The sequence below is a fragment of the Bos indicus genome, chromosome 14 (genome assembly GCF_029378745.1).
Source record: "Bos indicus isolate NIAB-ARS_2022 breed Sahiwal x Tharparkar chromosome 14, NIAB-ARS_B.indTharparkar_mat_pri_1.0, whole genome shotgun sequence".
NCBI lineage: Eukaryota > Metazoa > Chordata > Mammalia > Artiodactyla > Bovidae > Bos > Bos indicus.
Genome location: NC_091773.1, coordinates 67,477,634 through 67,496,018, shown reverse-complemented (window position 1 = coordinate 67,496,018; position 18,385 = coordinate 67,477,634). Strand labels below are relative to the sequence as shown.

The window sequence follows — 18,385 nt, the reverse complement described above, 5'->3', positions numbered from 1 at the left end:
TAGACTCTCGTTTGTAATACCAGCATATTTATTCAACACTAGAGTGATTTATAATGCACAAACACAATAATTAAAAACAAATTAATTGTTCTCGCTTTTTCATTTAAATTCAATTCAACACATGTTTATTATTTGTCTGCTAGAATTTGGGACAGCTGAGAATATGGTTGAGGTTGTGAGCTCTATCTGCATGTCATTTAGGTTTCAAGCCATGTAATAAAGTTGTCAAACATCTGTCAATAATAAATAATTCTTCTTTAGTATTCAATATTATATTAATAGAGGTACAAGATGAGAAGTTTTATTCCTATTAAGATGACCTCATACCCCTTATGTAATGCCTCTATACCGAGTTTTCCATTAGCAATGACACAGTTCTTTTAAGAAGTAAAAATAGAAAAGAAAATACAAAACTTCTTTTCTGTATTTGGAACGCCTGTGAATGCTTCTTCTTTGATGTCATTTCTGCTTGGCTTTTATTTTTTTCTCTTTTTATTATTTGTTCTAGGTTGTACTGGTCAGTGGACATCTGGACAGCTGGGATGTCGGGCAGGGTGCCATGGATGATGGTGGTGGAGCCTTTATATCATGGGAAGCCCTCTCGCTTATTAAAGATCTTGGTAAATATTTAGAAAGTAGTTAACCAATGTGTGAGGTTGTCAGTGGTGATGTTTAACTCAACACACAAAATGCTCAGCAGATGAGCTGCTGTGGAATGTTCAAAGATTCTCCTGAGGTCTGTATGTTTTTTGTCAGTTGATTCCCAGAAAAGAACTAATTTGTCCCCATAAAGAAAGCAATTTTTATTCAAGTGTCCACCAGACAGCCAAAGTATCAAATATAATCAGCCACTGGGGAAAATGAACAAGCTAATAAAACTGCAGCAAATGCAACCGCATCAGCTAGAGACCGTGTAAGGAAACCATAAACAAGTGGAAAGAAAAATCAGTAGCTCCCCCACTTCCTTTCCCTTGTTTAGACATCACCAAGCTGCTCGGATAGCTTTGCTGCACGCATCTTTCCACATCCGGAGTCAAGGAGAGCAAAGTAGGCCTGGAGGAATGATTCTTTTCGCCACAGTCAGGAATCCAGGATGAAAAACTGGACCTTGCAGGTTAACCTAGACATGGGGGAAGATGGATAGGCATACAAAGCAAGAACTAATTGTGAAAACAGTTTATCTTGATGACCCTATTTGCAAACAGAAAACATACATTTCCTCTTTGTGGGCTGGTCAAGAAGTGGATTTTGAGTGAGGTTAGAAATAATCAAACAATCTGAAATGAGAGTTCTATATCTGAATCAGACCAGTGGCGGTTTGGAAAATGCTTCATCAACAGAATTCCATTGTGACTGTGGAGTTTCAAATGTCATAGAGATCAGAGCACTCCTTTTGGTGAAGGCATTCCATTGCTTACTTAAATACCCATGTGTTTAAACCTAAGCTTTGCCTCTGACTTTTAATGAACCCTTCTAACCCTAAATCAGCTCTTTAAATGATTTTTTATCTTTTATTTTTTGGACTGGAGCTCTGTTGTTTTTTTTTTTTTATTAACTGATTTATTCTAATTGGAAGATAATTATCTTATACCATTGTGATGGTTTTTGCCATACATCAACATGAATTGGCCACAGGTATTCAATTGTTCATCTTAACAATAGACTACTGAAATTGTCTTGATTGGGGCAAATCTTTAGTGTATACTTTTAATTTATATCTTACTTGTGTTTTAAAAATGGAAAAATGGAAAAGTGTGCAATTTCTTTACTTCTAAATAGACCAGTGTCTTGCAACCCTGGCATTATTGCTATTTGGGGCCAGATAATTACTTTTTCAAAAAATTTAAATACAGTTTATTTACAATGTTGTGCCCATCTCTGGTGTACAGCAAAGTGACTCAGTTATACATATATATGCATTCTTCTTTTGTACTCTTTTCCAATATGGTTTAATCACAGGTTTATAGGACCTTGTTTTTTATGCATTCTGAATTCAGTAGTTTGCTCTGCTGTGAGGTCTGTCCCGTGCATTTTAGGATGTTTAGCCTCATCCCTACTAGATGCCAGTAGCACAACTCCCCCTGTCCGCAAGTTGTGAAGTGAAAAATGTCTCCAGACATTGCCGAATGTCCCCTGGTGGGTTGTGGGGGGAGAGGGTGGCATGTAAAATTGCTCCACTAAAATAGGCTAATTAAAGAACTGTAGGACACCTGAACACAAGGTCATTTTTTAAAAAAATGAACTAATTAGTAACTTTATATTATTTATACTTTAAACATCATTACCATATTGAGCACCTACTATCTGAAACCATTCTGTGAAAGCTGAGCATACTACATACTCTGTTCTTAAGACCCTTAGAATATAATTGAAGACATTCATATGCACCAACACACATAGTTATAAAGATATATCAAGTCTGCTTTTAGAATTGGGTAATGTTTGAAAGATAAAGTGTCCAGCAAATAAAAACAGAAACACTCATTCCTTCAGAGGAGATCTGGGAAACTCCACATGTGAATTCATTCCTCTTCTTCCTTTAAAAAAATATACCCTTGGCCATCTGCCCTTAATTTTATTCTAGAATGAAGTGGGTTCGAGAGATGAGGCAGGCAACTATCAAAAATTTTCCTCTCCATGGGGCACAGATATTTATTTTGGAAGTTAATTTTAATTCAGTGTGTTCCAACCAGCTTGACTTGAGGCACAATGGCAGTGTAAAAAGAGAACTAGACCCATCTCAATTAGATTTTTAGGTCACTCTGTGCCACAAACTACTTTTTTGGCCTGGGGCAGGTCATTTGAACTCTCCGGATTTGTTTTCTTCATCTCTCTTCAACTGTCAGCTTCCAGAGTATCTCACTTGCTCTTGTTGTGCAGTCACTCAGTCATGTCATACTCTTTGTGACTCCATGGGCTGCAGCACGCCAGTCTTTCCCTGTCCTTCACAATCTCCCGGAGTTTGCTCAGATTCATGTCCATTGAGTCAGTGATGCCATCCAACCCCACCTTATCCTCTGTCTCTCCCTTCCCCTTCTTCCCTCAATCTTTCCCAGCATCAGGATCTTTTCCAGTGAATCGACTTTTCCCATCAGGTGGCCAAAGTACGGGAGCTTCAGCATTTGTCCTCACAATGAATATTCAGGGTTGATTTCCGATAGGATTGACTGGTTTAATCTTGCTGTCCAAGGGACTCTCAAGAGTCTTCTCCAGCACCACATTTCAAAATCATCAGTTCTTCAGCACTCAGCCTTCTTTATGGTCCAATTCTTACATTCGTACATGACTACTGGAAATGTATAGCTTTGACTATATGGACCTTCATCAGCAAAGTGATGTCTCTGCTTAATATGCTGTCTAGGTTTGTCATAGCTTTTCTTCCAAAGAGCAAGCATCTTTTAATTTCATGGCCACAATCACCATCAACAGTGATTTTGGAGCCCAAGAAAATAAAGGCTGCAACTGTTTCCATTTTTCCCCATCTATTTGCCATGAAGTGATGGGGCCAGATGCTATGATATTAATTTTTTTTTAATGCTTAGTTTTAAGCCAGCTTTTTCACTCTCCTTTTTCACCTTCATCAAGAGGCTTGTCAGTTCCTTTTCACTTTCTGCCATTAGACTGTTATTATCTGCATATCTGAGATTTTGATATTTCTCCCTGCATTCTTGATTCCAGCTTGTGATTCATCCAGCCCAGCATTTTGCATGATGTACTCTGCATATAAATTAAATAAGCAAGGTGACAATATATAGCCTTGATGTACCCCTTTCCTAATTTTAAACCAGTCCGTTGTTTCATGGTGGATTCTAACAGTTGCTTCTTGACCTGCATACAGATTCCTCAGGAGGCAGATAAGGTGGTCTGGTTTCTCTTCTGTTTAAGAATTTTGCACAATTTGTTGTGAGCCACACAGTCAAAGGCTTTAGCATAGTCAGTGAAGCAGAATTAGATGTTCTTCTGGAATTCTCTTGTTTCTTCTATGATCCAGCGGATGTTTGCAATTTGAACTCTGGTTCCTCTGTCTTTTCTAAATCCAGCTTGTACATATGCAAGTTCTCAGTTCACGTACTGTTAAAGCCTAGCTTGAAGGATTTTGAGCATTACCTTGCTAGCATGTGAAATTAGCACAATTTTATGGTAGTTTGGACATTCTTTGGCATTGCCCTTTTGGGATTGGAATGAAAACTGACCTTTTCCTATGATCACTGCTGAGTTTTCCAAATTTCCTGGCATAGTGAGTGAAGCCTTTTCAGAGCAGCATCATCTTTTAGGATTTGAAATAGTCCAGCTGGAATTCCGTCACCTCCACCAGCTTTGTTTGTAGTAATACTTTCTAATGCTCACTTGACCTCACATACCAGGATGTCTGACTAGGTGAGTGACCACACCATCATGGTTATCTGGGTCATTAAGACCTTTTTTGTATAGTTCTTCTGTGTATTCTTGCCACCTCTTCTTAATCTCTTCTGCTTCTGTTAGGTCCATACCATTCCTGTCCTTTATTGTGCCCATCTTTGCGTGAAATGTTTCCTTGGTATGTCTAATTTTCTTGAAGAGATCTCTAGTCTTTCCCATTCTGTTGTTTTCCTCTATCTCTTTGCATTGTTCACTTAAAAGGCTTTCTTCTCTCTCCTTGCTATTCTTTCGAACTCTGAATTCAGTTGGATATATCTTTCTCTTTCTCCTTTGCCTTTTGCTTCCCTCCTTTTCTCAGCTATTTGTAAGGCCACCTCAGACAACAATTTTGCCTTCTTGCTTTTCTCTTTCTTTGAAATGATTTTGGTCGCTGCCCCTGTACAATGTTATGAACCTCCATCCATGGTTCTTCAGGCACTCCATCAGATCTAATTTTTTGAACCTGTCACTTCCACTGTATAATTATAAGGGATTTTATTTTGGTCATACCTGAATGGCCTAGTGGTTTTCCCTACTTTCTTTAGTTTAAGTCTGAATTTTGCAGTGAGGAGCTCATGCTCTGAGCCACAGTCAGCTCCAGGTTTTGTTTTTGCTGACTGTATAGAGCTTCTCTATCTTCAGCTGCAAAGAATATAATCAATCTGATTTTGGTGTTGACCATCTTATAATGTTCATGTGTAGAGTCATCCCTTGTGTAGTTGGAAGATGGTGTTTGCTACAACAGTGTGTTTTTTTGGCAAAACTCTGTTAGCCTTTGTCCTACTTCATTTTGTACTCCAAAACCAAACTTGGTTGCTACTCCAGGTATCTCATGACTTCCTACTTTTGCATTGCCGTCCGCTATGATGAAAAGGACATCTTTTTTTGGTGTTAGTTGTAGAAGGTCTTATAGGTCTTCATAGAACTGTTCAACTTCAGCTTCTTTGGAATCAGTGGTCGGGGCATAGACTTGGATTATTGTATATTGAATAGTTTGCCTTGGAAGTGAACTCAGATCATACTATTGTTTTTGAGATTGCACCCAAGTACTGCATTTCAGACTCTTTTGTTGAGTCTGAGGGCTATTCCATTTCTTCTAAGGGATTCTTGCCCACAGTAGTAGACATAATGGTCATCTGAATTAAATTTGCCCATTCCTATCCATTTTAGTTCACTGATTACTAAAATGTCGATGTTCACTCTTGCCATCTCCTATTAGTATCTTTTATGGGCTTTGAATCTTACTTCTTTCATCATGGGACCCTGAATCACTGTTAACTGAGTTGAATTCAGTTGCATGAATAAATGTATGCAATGGTGAATTGAGTTATCTTTCTCCAGCTTTGAAACTACACTGACTTTATTTGCTTTTGAAAGTAGTAGTAAGTCTCCTTCAATTCAGGACTTAACTCTCCTATAGATTTCTGAAAACCTATGTAAACATATGAATACAACTCTTAAAGAGTAACATTTCTTTTGAGTAGGTGTTAAGAGACAGCATGCTATACTGTTAAAACAGCACTATGGAGCCAGACTGCCTGGGTTCAAATCCCATTTCAGCAACTCACTAACATGTGGCCTTCAGTAAGTTACTTTCCCTTTCTGTGCTTATTTTCTTATCTGTGAAATGGAAATAATAGTTCCTATCTCACAAGGTTGCTCTGAAAATTAAATAATCTATGTATATAATGCACTTAAAACAGAGCCTAACCCATCCCCAAAACTCAATAAATTAACTTTTATTATTTAATAAGCATGATCTAATAGTACTGTATTTTTTACTTAAGGGATTTTTTTTTTTTTTTTTTTTTGTCTTTAACCTCTCATCTGCCTAGGTTTCTTTGCCTCCTAACTTAATATGTTAATTGTAACTTTAGGGCCAGATGCTATGATATCCCTAAATATCCTTTTCGTTTACTGTTCAAGTCACCATCCATTATATTATGGAAATCCATTGACCCCTGCACTATTTCCCACTTTCATACTAAATTTTCAAGAGTCTAAATTTCTCCTGGTCATTTCCTGCTTCCACTTTCTGCTTAAGTTGAATGCCCAGAATCCACAGTACATCTCATATTCTGCAATTGCATCTACTGAGTCTTACTCTTTAATTTTAAAACTAAAATTAGACTGTGGATTTCTGCTTGTAGATTACCTATGTGTTTTAATATGAAGAACTAGGTCTAACATGTGACTGATGCCTTCTAGATGAAAATTACTGATTTACTTGAACAAGAGCTAGCACTTTGGGCTAGAGGCCAAGAAATGGGCTCATAATTATGTTACTTAATTACATTGAGTCCAGGCTGTTTAGTTGGTGAAATATGAAAGCTCTATGGCAATCTGTTTTTCCAAGAAAAGTGAGACTTCTTTTGGCTGCTGTCCCTTGGACAATATGTCATGCAGAATGCATGTCAGAGTCCCTCAGTGGGGCTTGTTAATTTGAAGTGTTGGTCTAGTGGGACTTTCTGATATTTAGGCATATTGTTCTAAGATTCATTCTTCATGTCTCTTCTTTATTCTCTTCTCTCACTACTTTTATAGATTCACTCTTTTGCCCAAGCCATCAGCTAAAACCAGATTCAATTAATCTAACAGAAGAGATATTTGTACTTTGCAAATGTAATCAGTCATTTCTGAGTAACTGTCAACAGAAGGCTATTTGCTGTGAAATGCTATTGAATACTTTTTTGTGTTTGTGGTTTACTGGACTTGAAACTCAATGTTTATTTGAAATGTCATTTCCTGGAATGTTCTGGTGTCAGTGGACAAAGCCTATGGCCAAAGAAGTTATGCTTCAAAATGCTCATTTGGCACTTGAATAATAGACCACCATCCATCCCCAAATTCTTCCAACTTTACCATTTTCCATTAAGTTAGAATTTTTAATTTTCAGGCCTAAACAAAGGGAAAAAATAGTTTACAGTACTACCTGGTTGTTGAAATGTTGAATATATGTGAAACATCTTTTTAGAGAAATTTTAACGTGAGCATCTTGACTGTAATTTTTATAGACTTTGAAGTCTGTGTGTTAGAAAATATTTTATTCATATTTCATTGAGTCAACAAATATTTACTATACTGATTGAATGTCAGTGTGCCAGATACCTTACAACAAAGAGGAATGAGACACAATCCTTGAAGTCTTTGAAGTAAGAGAGACATTTAGTTTAAAAATTGCAATGAAATTGTTATAAACCCTTTAATTGAAATATGTGTGAATTACTTCAGGCAGCTGGTAAAGAGAGGGACCAGCATGGCTTGTCTGGGTCAAGGCATCTTCACAAAGGTGATATTTGAGCTTTCTTTTATAAAGATAAATACAAATTCTTGAAGCAAAGTGGGCCCAGTGAAGGATTCCCAGCAGATTATAGAGCTTCCAGTGCTGTGCGTCATTAAAAATGAGAAGAAAACTGTTGACAGTTAACAGTCATGGGACTGTGGGGAGAAGGGAGGATTTGAGAATTGCAAGAGGTGCTCTTTTTACCTCCTATACATATATACCATTAGATTTTTTAGTAGTAAAGTTGTGTTACTTTATTAAGGCAAAAACCCTCAAAATTAAAAAAAAAATTATTGGTATTGCCATCACTATAAATAGTCTGCTAACAGGAACTACAGAGCAGAGGTAGGAAGTAGGAAGAATCTCACGTGAGTCACCAAGCCTTCCAGGCCCAGAAGTATACACAGCCAAATGCGTGCCAAGGCTGTGGTGTAGTTAGAGCTTTATGGAATCATTTCTAATGCAGCGGGTTGCCTCTTAGAGGTGGGGACCCATCCAGGAAAAGGGTTTTCTTCTCCCAGGCCCTGGTCAAGCCTCCCTTGGAAAAGCCTCAGGAAGTTCAATCCAGAATATCTGAGTTAGGGATATGAAAAACTTCCAAGAGAGGGACACCTGAAGGGTAGAGCCAGTGACAGAGAAAGCCTGAAGCCAGCTCCTTGGAGAGAGAAGAGCCCATTGGAAAGAATCTTCTCTATGGTCAAATAAGTTTGGGAAACTCCCTCTTGGTAATTTCATTATTCATTAAAACACATTTGTTGGCAGAGTCTCCCACGACTCCAGTGTGCTTTGGAAGCGTTGCTCTGGGCCATTACCAGTGTTGGCAGAAGTGAGGAAGAGTCCATGAACGCTTGCTGAGGCACCGTGCACGGAACTGAGTACAGATGGCTGTGGATTTATCTTCATTCTCAATTTTGTGGGTTGTCTTTGGGCTCTTGCGTTTGCCAGAATATTGACAAGATATAACCATGTAATGGTTCCTGAATTGGCATGGGAGAGATTATTCTTTTATTATGTCTTGAAGAGCATTTGTACCCACCCAAGTGCAAATTTAACCCAATACATAACTTTATTTCTGTACTATCTGAGCCTGTTTTATTAAGATGAATGTAGTATTATTGGGAATGCTTGACATATGCTGAAGGCTCTCTCTGCCAGGTTTTTCTATGGCCCTGAGTACATTAGAATTCGGTAGGATTTATTTTTTCTAGGAGGAATTTTTATCTTAAAACATTCCACAAACTTCCCTCCTCCCATTTTAGATGCTGTTCCTCTGCAGTTATTTTGTGAACACAATTATTTAGGAAACTTACAGCCCTGGGAAAGATTTCCTATTATACCTCAATCCCTTTAGGAAATAATATCTCTGCTTCTGAAACTCTCTAAGAAATTAACTTGGAAAAAAATTAACTTAGAAAAAATGTTTTCCCCAACATCACACTTTATTAATTTTAATTTTAATGTATAGATGGTTGTTTGCCTTTTTTTTCTGAAAAAATTTTGGTCTTCATATTTTATGATTCTATTTAGAGATGCAAATACCTAGAACAATGGAAGAAGTAAAAACTGTGATTTGCTTGCTTTTTCTCTTTTTTCTAAAATCTAAAAGTAGATTTATAGTAAGTGGACATTTATGGCTCATTCTCATGATCTTTAGAGGATGGTACTCTCATTTTCACTCAGCTGGTTATTTCCTCTAGTGGCAGGTTATGTAATGTCTGGCTTTACCTTAACACTTGTGGCAGATACATATTTTTGCAGCTGGGAATTGCTGAGAATTTTTCTTAAGGTTTGAACACACTGGTAAGTCTCAGTAAAACACGTTGCATATTTATATCTCATTCAGATAACATAGACATTTCCACTGGTGTGTGTAGAGAGACAAACTGTGTAGATTGGTCTTCCAAATGTGTCATGAGATAAAGTAAGATTTATTAAAAATGAATCACTTAGAAGGTGTCCTACCTTTTAGTTTGGATGTGATAGGAGAGACTCTGTAGTTCTTTTCAAGCCTTAGACTACATTAATATTGCTGTTATTATTTTATCAGTTAGCTAAAATATACCATTTCTTTGTGAAAATAGACAAGACCTTGGCCCAGTGGCATTCAGCACCATGACTAATTCCTCACTGTCTGACAGAATCTGGAAGGGTGGCAGATGAATGCTGTGAGAGGAAGGGTCTCGGGGGGCCCCTCTGTCTGGAACATACTCAGCTTCTTCTCCCACATCTAATTTGATTTGGCCTGTATGCCTTAGAAAGCTAAGAAATGTGGTGTTGGTAAAGGAAATGGAAGCTTTAAAAGTTGCTGCATTTATCCTGGAGAAGAACAGCTATGGAAAAACTTAATAATGGTATCCTTATGGATACCATTTCTTCCCACTCAAGAATGGGATCCATATAAGCCCAGGGCAGGGCTGTCTCAAAAAGGGAGGCTACCTCATTAAAACAGTATCATCACAGTGTTGCACAAGTTGGCTCACAAGGAGATCTCCTCCTTCGGTGATAAATGTTGAACACCCACTTCACGGTCAACAAATAAAAGGGCAAGGCACAGATCCTTCCAGCAAAGAGATCACAGTCAGGAACTGGTAGCTTCACATGGACAGAGATTTGAGCCAAGCTTTGAGCGCGTGGGAGACAGGAGAAGAAAAGACAAAATTAGAGCTCAGGGGAGTCCATGGTTTTGAGGAGTGGAGGGCGCTTTTGTAAATCTAGAGCAAAGGTGAGTGAGGAGTGGTGGGAAATTAGGGTCGGTTTGTAAAAAGGCATTGGACACGAAGCTCAACTTCGGAGTTGGTGTTCTAGGCGGTAGGAGCTGTGGAAGGTTTTAAGCATGGGATTGACTTCTTCTAAAGATACTGGATAGGCTGTCCTTTTAACTTATAGGGAAGTGGGATGAATAGAATGGAGACAGGAAAGTGGAGGGGGGAAGACTCCAGCTATATAGAGCCTGGAAAACCAGAGTTTGGGAGTTACTAAGCAAATTGTATTTGCCATGTAGCTGACAAGCCAGCTTCTACCTGTCTATGCTAAATATACCGAAGAGGAAGTGCTGGGGTTTCCAAGGATGCTGTGTTCTTTGCCTACACACTTCTCTGCATCATGCTTAATGCTGTGTTTTGCGAAGCTGAGGTCTACTGAGCTTAGAATGAATTCCATTCCAGTAAGTGTGCCTACCTAGCATATTAAAATGCAGAGACATTACTTTGCCAACAAAGGTTCGTCTAGTCAAGGCTATGGTTTTTCCTGTGGTCATGTATGGCTGTGAGAGTTGGACTGTGAAGAAAGCTGAGCGCCGAAGAATTGATGCTTTTGAACTGTGGTGTTGGAGAAGACTCTTGAGAGTCCCTTGGACTGCAAGGACATCCAACCAGTCCATTCTGAAGGAGATCAGCCCTGGGATTTCTTTGGAAGGAATGATGCTAAAGCTGAAACTCCAGTCTTCGGCCACCTCATGCAAAGAGTTGACTCATTGGAAAAGACTCTGATGCTGGGAGGGATTGGGGGCAGGAGGAAAAGGGAACGACAGAGGATGAGATGTCTGGATGGCATCACTGACTCGATGGATGTGAGTCTGGGTGAACTCTGGGAGTTGGTGATGGACAGGGAGGCCTGGCATGCTGCGATTCATGGGGTCGCAAAGAGTCGGACATGACTGAGTGACTGAACTGAACTGAACTGAAGCGTGCCTAAAAACAGAAGTCTGCAGACCAAGAAACAAGGAAATATATTATGAACATCTGCTTGGACCTTTATGATTAACTGGGTTTTTTCAATGGTCTTGGGAGATAAGGATTTAGTTTAGTTCATTTTTAGGCACCACCAACCCTGTGAACATCCTCAAAATCCAGCTCTAGGGATGGAGAGTTTCTACTGGGTGTGTGCCAGAAATGATAAGTATTAAATGAAGTTGACTATTATAAGATTACTTGCTTGTGATCCTGCTAATGCCATCCTCATATTAGATAAATAACTGCTGACGAACTGATGCCCAGTCCATGTTCTTGTTTGAAGAACAAGAACAACCCCGTATGCTGTGCATGTTACTTTAATTCTGTGTCACATTTTTGAAGCATCTATTTAGTGCCCTTCTCTACAACAATGAGGAGAGAATCAGCCTTATAGATGAACAAGAACAGCCCAACCCCAGACTGTACCATGTGACCCAGATTTCATGGACTTTTTAGCCCATGAAATCCTCCTTTCTTAACCCAAAAATAACTCAGAATCTGTAGGCAAATGAGAGGCAGCATGGAGAGTAGAGTACATATACCCTCCTTGTTAGAGTATTGAGGGTTCAAATCCTTCTATGCTACTTAGTAGCTGTATTATCTTGGACAAATTTATTTAACCTTTAAATCTTCATTTCCTCTTCCTTACCATAGTAACAGCTTATCTTGAATTGTTAGAGGATAATTTGAAATAATTTGGATAGTATCTGCCCCCCCAACTAGATCATCAGTAATAACTATGATTATTAGATGCTAATTGCCAAAGCAAGGGTGGATATTCTAGCAGAGGGTATAATCTCAGGATTGACTTTGTCTCTTAAGGCTTGATGTCTCTATTCTTTGCACAGTTGGAGTTGACTGGGGTCATCCCTAAAGCAGAGAAGCCTCGTAATGAAAGAACAGTAGCTGGCTCCAGTGAGCCCAACTCACCTACCATCACCCCAGGATAGCCTCCATCCACGAGCATATATAAGGCTAATCTATAAGGCTGATTCTCTCCTCATTGCTGTAGAGAAGGGCACTAAATAGATGCTTCAAAAATGTGACACAGGATTAAAGTAACATGCACAGCATATGGAGATGGAAAGAGCTCCATCTTTTCCTGTGTCCTTTTAGCTTTCTGCCAATATCCTTAAGCTAGTAATACCGTATTTACAAAGACTTATAATAACTACCAGGGAAGCCCTGTATAATATCTCTGAAGAAAAAAAAAATCAGGAAATAGCTGTTGAGAACAACATAATTTACTACAAATAAATTGAAATATAGAAAAAACTGAAAGCGGAGAAAACAAAGAATCAAATCTAGTTCTTACTTTTACATTTTACTCTTATAACCAAGTTCTCAAGAAATCTTTCTGCTTTTTAATATAATCAAAAAATCCTGCAGTTTCTGGTCATTCTCAGAAGATCATCCTGCGTAGAAAACTGAGGACAATGACCACTAATGCTTGTATTATTGTTCTTTCTCTGTAATAATGGCATCTTTTAAAAGAAATATATTTAAAGTGTAATTGAAAGTATTGCAAGTTATGGCTTTGATTAATGTGTATAGGAAAACATGTCAGGAGCTGATTCAAAGCCGTATTTTTGTTCTCATCACCATAGACCATATATCCACTTCAGATCAGATCAGTCGCTCACTCATGTCCGATTCTTTGCGACCCCATGAATCACAGCACGCCAGGCCTCCCTGTCCATCACCAACTCCCAGAGTTCACTCAGACTCATGTCCATCGAGTCAGTGATGCCATCCAGACATCTCATCCTCTGTCGTCCCCTTCTCTTCCTGCCCCCAATCCCTCCCAGCATCAGAGTCTTTTCCAATGAGTCAACTCTTCGCATGAGGTGGCCAAAGTACTGGAGTTTCAGCTTTAGCATCATTCCTTCCAAAGAAATCCCAGGCTGATCTCCTTTAGAATGGACTGGCTGGATCTCCTTGCAGTCCAAGGGACTCTCAAGAGTCTTCTCCAACACCACAGTTCAAAAGCATCAATTCTTCGGCGCTCAGGCTTCTTCACAGTCCAACTCTCACATCCATACATGACCACAGGAAAAACCATAGCCTTGACTAGATGGACCTTTGTTGACAAAGTAATGTCTCTGCTTTTGAATATGCTATCTAGGTTGGTCATAACTTTCCTTCCAAGGAGTAAGCGTCTTTTAATTTCATGGCTGCAGTCACCATCTGTAGTGATTTTGGAGCCCAGAAAAATAAAGTCTGACACTGTTTCCACTGTTTCCACTTAGCCATCCCATATTCAGTTGTTTCAGGCAGCACTTTAGGACAAGGGAAGATTTTATGAAGTGACTCACACTAGAATTACTCTTTTTTATGAAAGATATGTGTGAATTAATCCTTTATAGTTGAATAATTTTAGATGGAATCATTTGAATATTATTTTAGCCACAAATAAAGAGCGGAATTTTTGAACTTTATATGTTGCAAAAGAAACCAGTGGTTAAATTAATAAGACATGGGTTTTTGGTAAAAATGGAAGACATATATCAAAAGAGACCCATGTGTTTTCACTTAATATTAATATAATACAGACATAAATTAAACAATGTATCAGCAAACATTAATTGAACATCTAGGAGAAAAGAGGAGAGAATTAATACATGAGGAATATTTCCTGTGCACCAGTTACATCACATGACTTTTTTAATCCTCAAAAGAGCCCTTTGACGTATATATCATTATGCCTGGAAGGCACACTGGACCTATCTAGCCTTTAGTTCCTTAGCGGTAAAATAGATGACGATATGCTTGCAGGACTGTTACATGAATCAAACACAGAGTAAGCAAATGCATATCTGTCAGACTTGTAAAGATGAAAACTCCATGCCACAGACGTTGGAGAACACTGCAGTGGCGATGCTGCCACCGATGGTGGCCGTCTCACCGACTTGGAATTCAAACGGAGCACTTCGGTGGAGAAGTGCTTTGGGAGGTAGGGAGACAAGGCAACCTTAAAGCGGTGGTAGTAAGAAAAAGCTTCAGTGATGTCCTACAGCGTTTTATAATGGTAGCATCATTTTACTGATTACTAATGTATAACATTCCTCTTTCTAAGAGTCAACAGTAGCAGTGAATATTCTTGCTTTAGGAACTTAAATGAAGGAGAATCAAGTGAGATTTCTCATCCAGGTCTCCTTAGATTGATGTGAAGAAGAGAGGAGATGCTCCTTGACTTCAGGATGAAGTAATAATGGCATTTAGCTTGCTAGAGCACAGTGTCCCAAGCTCTGAGCGACGTGCAGTTCTCACTGAGTCTGGAAGGTGGAAATTACTATTATTCCTTTTACAGATGAGGGGCCTAAAGCTGAAGCTGGTTACAATTTCTGAAAAAGTAGAAAATCTCTTATTTCTTTTTCTTAACATTTTTCTTTTTTTATTTGCCCCCTCATTTTTAAACAAGTAATTCAAATATTTGGAAACCGACATAGGATAATAAACACCAACAATCCTCCACCCGGATCTCATAAACGTTAACAATTTCAAATATTTGTTTCCGGACCTTAGTTTAAAAGAAGTTAAGCATTACCAGAATAGTTGAAACCTGTTTTGCACCTCTCCACAATCCATCCCTTCTCCCCTTGCAGTTGTCATCATGCTCTGATTGTTATAACATTATTCTGTAAGTGTGTTTATCCAAAATCAGTATCATATAGTTCTTGTGATTTTGAATTTACATAAATGGTATTATTCTCTTCTGTATGTGGATTTATTGTGTTTTATTTTTTATTCTGTCTTCTTCAGTGACTGTTTAGTCCACTAATATTCAGTCTTTCTTATAATATTTACATTTAAGGCCATGCATCTCTTGCTAAGCTCTGGTTTAGCTACTTTCCACAAGTTTTGAAATAGTGTCTTAATGGCCATGAAATCTAAACATGTTAGAAAAATTTTCATTATGATTTCTTCTTTGACTACTTAATCATTACAGCTCTAAGTTTCTAAAAATATTAGTTATAGAGTTCTAATTATGTTAGAAAATGGTTGTTAAACATGCATTATGTAATACTGATTCTTTGGTATTTTTTGAGACAAAATATTGGTTTATTACTTGGTCAAATTTTAAAACCTGTGTTCTTTTGACTTACAAGGAATATGTGTCCTCATTTTTATGAGGATAGCATTCTACATATGCATTCGTTAGAGAAAATATATTGTGCTCTTTATTTTTACTAGTTTTTCATCTGAATGCACTATCAGTTTTTGAGAGCAGTATATTAAAATCTCCCACTAAGACTGTGATTTTATAAATTTCTCCTTTAATTTCTATCAGCTTAATTAGCTTTGTGTAGTTTGAAGCTTTGTTGCTGTGTCTGGTTGAGTCTAAAGATCTCCTCATCCTTAATAATGTTTTTTCCCTGTAAGTCTGTTTTATATTAGTATGTATCATGACTACCTCTCTTTTGCTTACTCTTTCTTTTTCTATTTTTAATTTTGATTAATCTAGGTCATTGTTTTTCAGTTGATTCTGTTGTGACGAGCATATAGTTAGATTTTTAAATATTCAGTCTCACAATCCCTGTCAGTTAGCGGGGATGTTTATTCTGCTTATCTTTATTGCGGTTACCTATGGTGACTACAGCCATGAAATTAAAAGACGCTTACTCCTTGGAAGGAAAGTTATGACCAACCTAGATAGCATATTCAAAAGCAGAGACATTACTTTGCCAACAAAGTTTCGTCTAGTCAAGGCTATGGTTTTTCCTGTGGTCATGTATGGATGCGAGAGTTGGACTGTGAAGAAGCCTGAGCACCGAAGAATTGATGCTTTTGAACTGTGGTGTTGGAGAAGACTCTTGAGAGTCCCTTGGACTGCAAGGAGATCCAGCCAGTCCATTCTAAAGGAGATCAGCCCTGGGATTTCTTTGGAAGGAATGATGCTAAAGCTGAAACTCCAGTACTTTGGCCACCTCATGCGAAGAGTTGACTCATTGGAAAAGACTCTGATGCTGGGAGGGATTGGGGGCAGGAAGAGAAGGGGATGACAGAGGATGAGATGTCTGGATGGCATCACTGACTCGATGGACATGAGTCTGAGTGAACTCTGGGAGTTGGTGATGGACAGGGAGGCCTGGCGTGCTGCAATTCATGGGGTCGCAAAGAGTCGGACATGACTGAACGACTGATCTGATCTGATTTTGTTGTTGTTGCTCAGTTGCTAAGTCATGTCAACTTTATAATTTTCAATTCTTCCTCCATTTCTCTTTTTATGAGTTAATGCTATGAATTAAAAATGGTTTTTAAAATGCATAGTTTCTAAGCATTTATGCATATTAATTGAAAGTTATGACCAACCTAGACAGCATATTAAAAAGCAGAGACATTACTTTGTCAACAAAGATCTGTCTAGTCAAGGCTATGTTTTCCAATAGTCATGTATGGATGTGAGAGTTGGACTATAAAGAAAGCTGAGCACCGAAGAATTGATGCTTTTGAACTGTGGTGTTGGAGAAGACTCTTGAGAGTCCCTTGGACTGCAAGGAGATCAGTCCTGGGTGTTCATTGGAAGGACTGATGTTGAAACTGAAACTCCCATACTTTGGCCACCTGATGTAAAGTGCTGACTCATTGGAAAAGACCCTAATGCTGGGAAAGATTGAAGGCAGGAGGAGAAGGGGACAACAGAGGATGAGATGGTTGGATGGCATCACCGACTCAATGAACATGAGTTTGAGTGAACTCCGGGAGTTGGTGATGAACACGGAGGCTTGGGGTGCTGTGGTTCATGGGGTCGCGAACAGTCAGACATGACTGAGCGACTGAACTGAACTGATAAATATTTATATGAGAAAGGGTCCTTTTGGCATCACCTTGAGCAGCCAGAAGTTCTCTAGTCCTTTTCAAAGAAAGCAGAACACTTTTCATTCATCCTAATGCTTGGCATCTGGAAAAGAGAAGAACTGGAAAACCAGGATGGTGAGCTGTCCATGGCATTTACTGTCATGGGATAATGAGAAAGGGACAAGGACAAAAGCATGGAGGGCCAAGGCCAAAGTCCCCTGTCATTTTACCATCCAGCTTCCTTTGTGTTTTCATCTTTATTTGCATGCTTTGCAAGATCTTGTAAACAAACTTCTTAACTAATGATGATTTACTTTCAAATTTTGTTTTTCATTAAATTTTTTAACAACCACACTTTTATCATGGGCTGGCCAGTGTTACTCTCATTGATATGATTTTCTTCCAACCAAGAGCAAAAAAATTAAACTGTCAATTTAATTTACACAGGGAACCATTTCACTTATAAAGGTGCAATTTTTTGTTCTGTGTTTTTAGAAATTGGTTTATAGACCCTCTCATGGAAACACTGACATAAAGGCACTGATAGAGCCCTAGAAAGAGAACAGTCATTCTTGCTTACCTCCTTGTCTCCCGCGGTCTGGCTATTGCTGGCTGGTCCAGAAACTGCATCTGAAGTCATTGTTAACCCTCTTCTCAGCATTTACAGAGGTTGGAGATACAGCTCCTAAATGGTCTGAGCACAAGCGTTTATTAGTTTTCAGAGGATGCTATTTCAACTAGCAGGAAGACTATCACGCAAAATCCTCTCATTGCCACCCTTGATAAATGACCCCAATTTTCATATCAGATTATAAAGTCCTGGGCTATCCAAGCAAATGTGTTATCAGTGATTCTGCCAGCTTTTATAAATGCAACTTACATAATCACCCTCACTTAAAGATTTTCACTGTGGGTTTTTGTTTATTTTTTCAGAATAGTACCTTAGAAAAATCTATTTGATTTTTCTTGACAATTATTAAGCAGTCTCCCCCATCTTGCAGCCCCCAACACCCATCAATGAAGAAGAAACAAATCCCTCATCCAAATCTAAGCCATGCATGACACTCATACCTGAGCTTACTCAGAAGCTGCCCTGTTACTGAAGGACAGTGGGCAAAGCCCTAGTCACTGGAGAGCCTGAGGCGATAGTGGGAGGGTGAATCAGGAAGCCACC

The 18,385-nt window shown here is 38.6% G+C and overlaps 1 protein-coding gene across 6 annotated transcripts in view; it reads left to right on the top strand.

The window, feature by feature from the left end:
• The window catches only part of CPQ (carboxypeptidase Q), a 560,676-nt gene that overhangs the window by 373,378 nt on the left and 168,913 nt on the right, over positions 1-18,385 (top strand). For all 6 annotated transcript variants that reach the window (XM_019974049.2, XM_070802866.1, XM_070802863.1 and 3 more), the window contains exon 5: positions 509-620. In XM_019974049.2, coding sequence (XP_019829608.2) covers positions 509-620 — 112 coding nt within the window. The remainder of the gene's footprint in view (positions 1-508; positions 621-18,385) is intronic.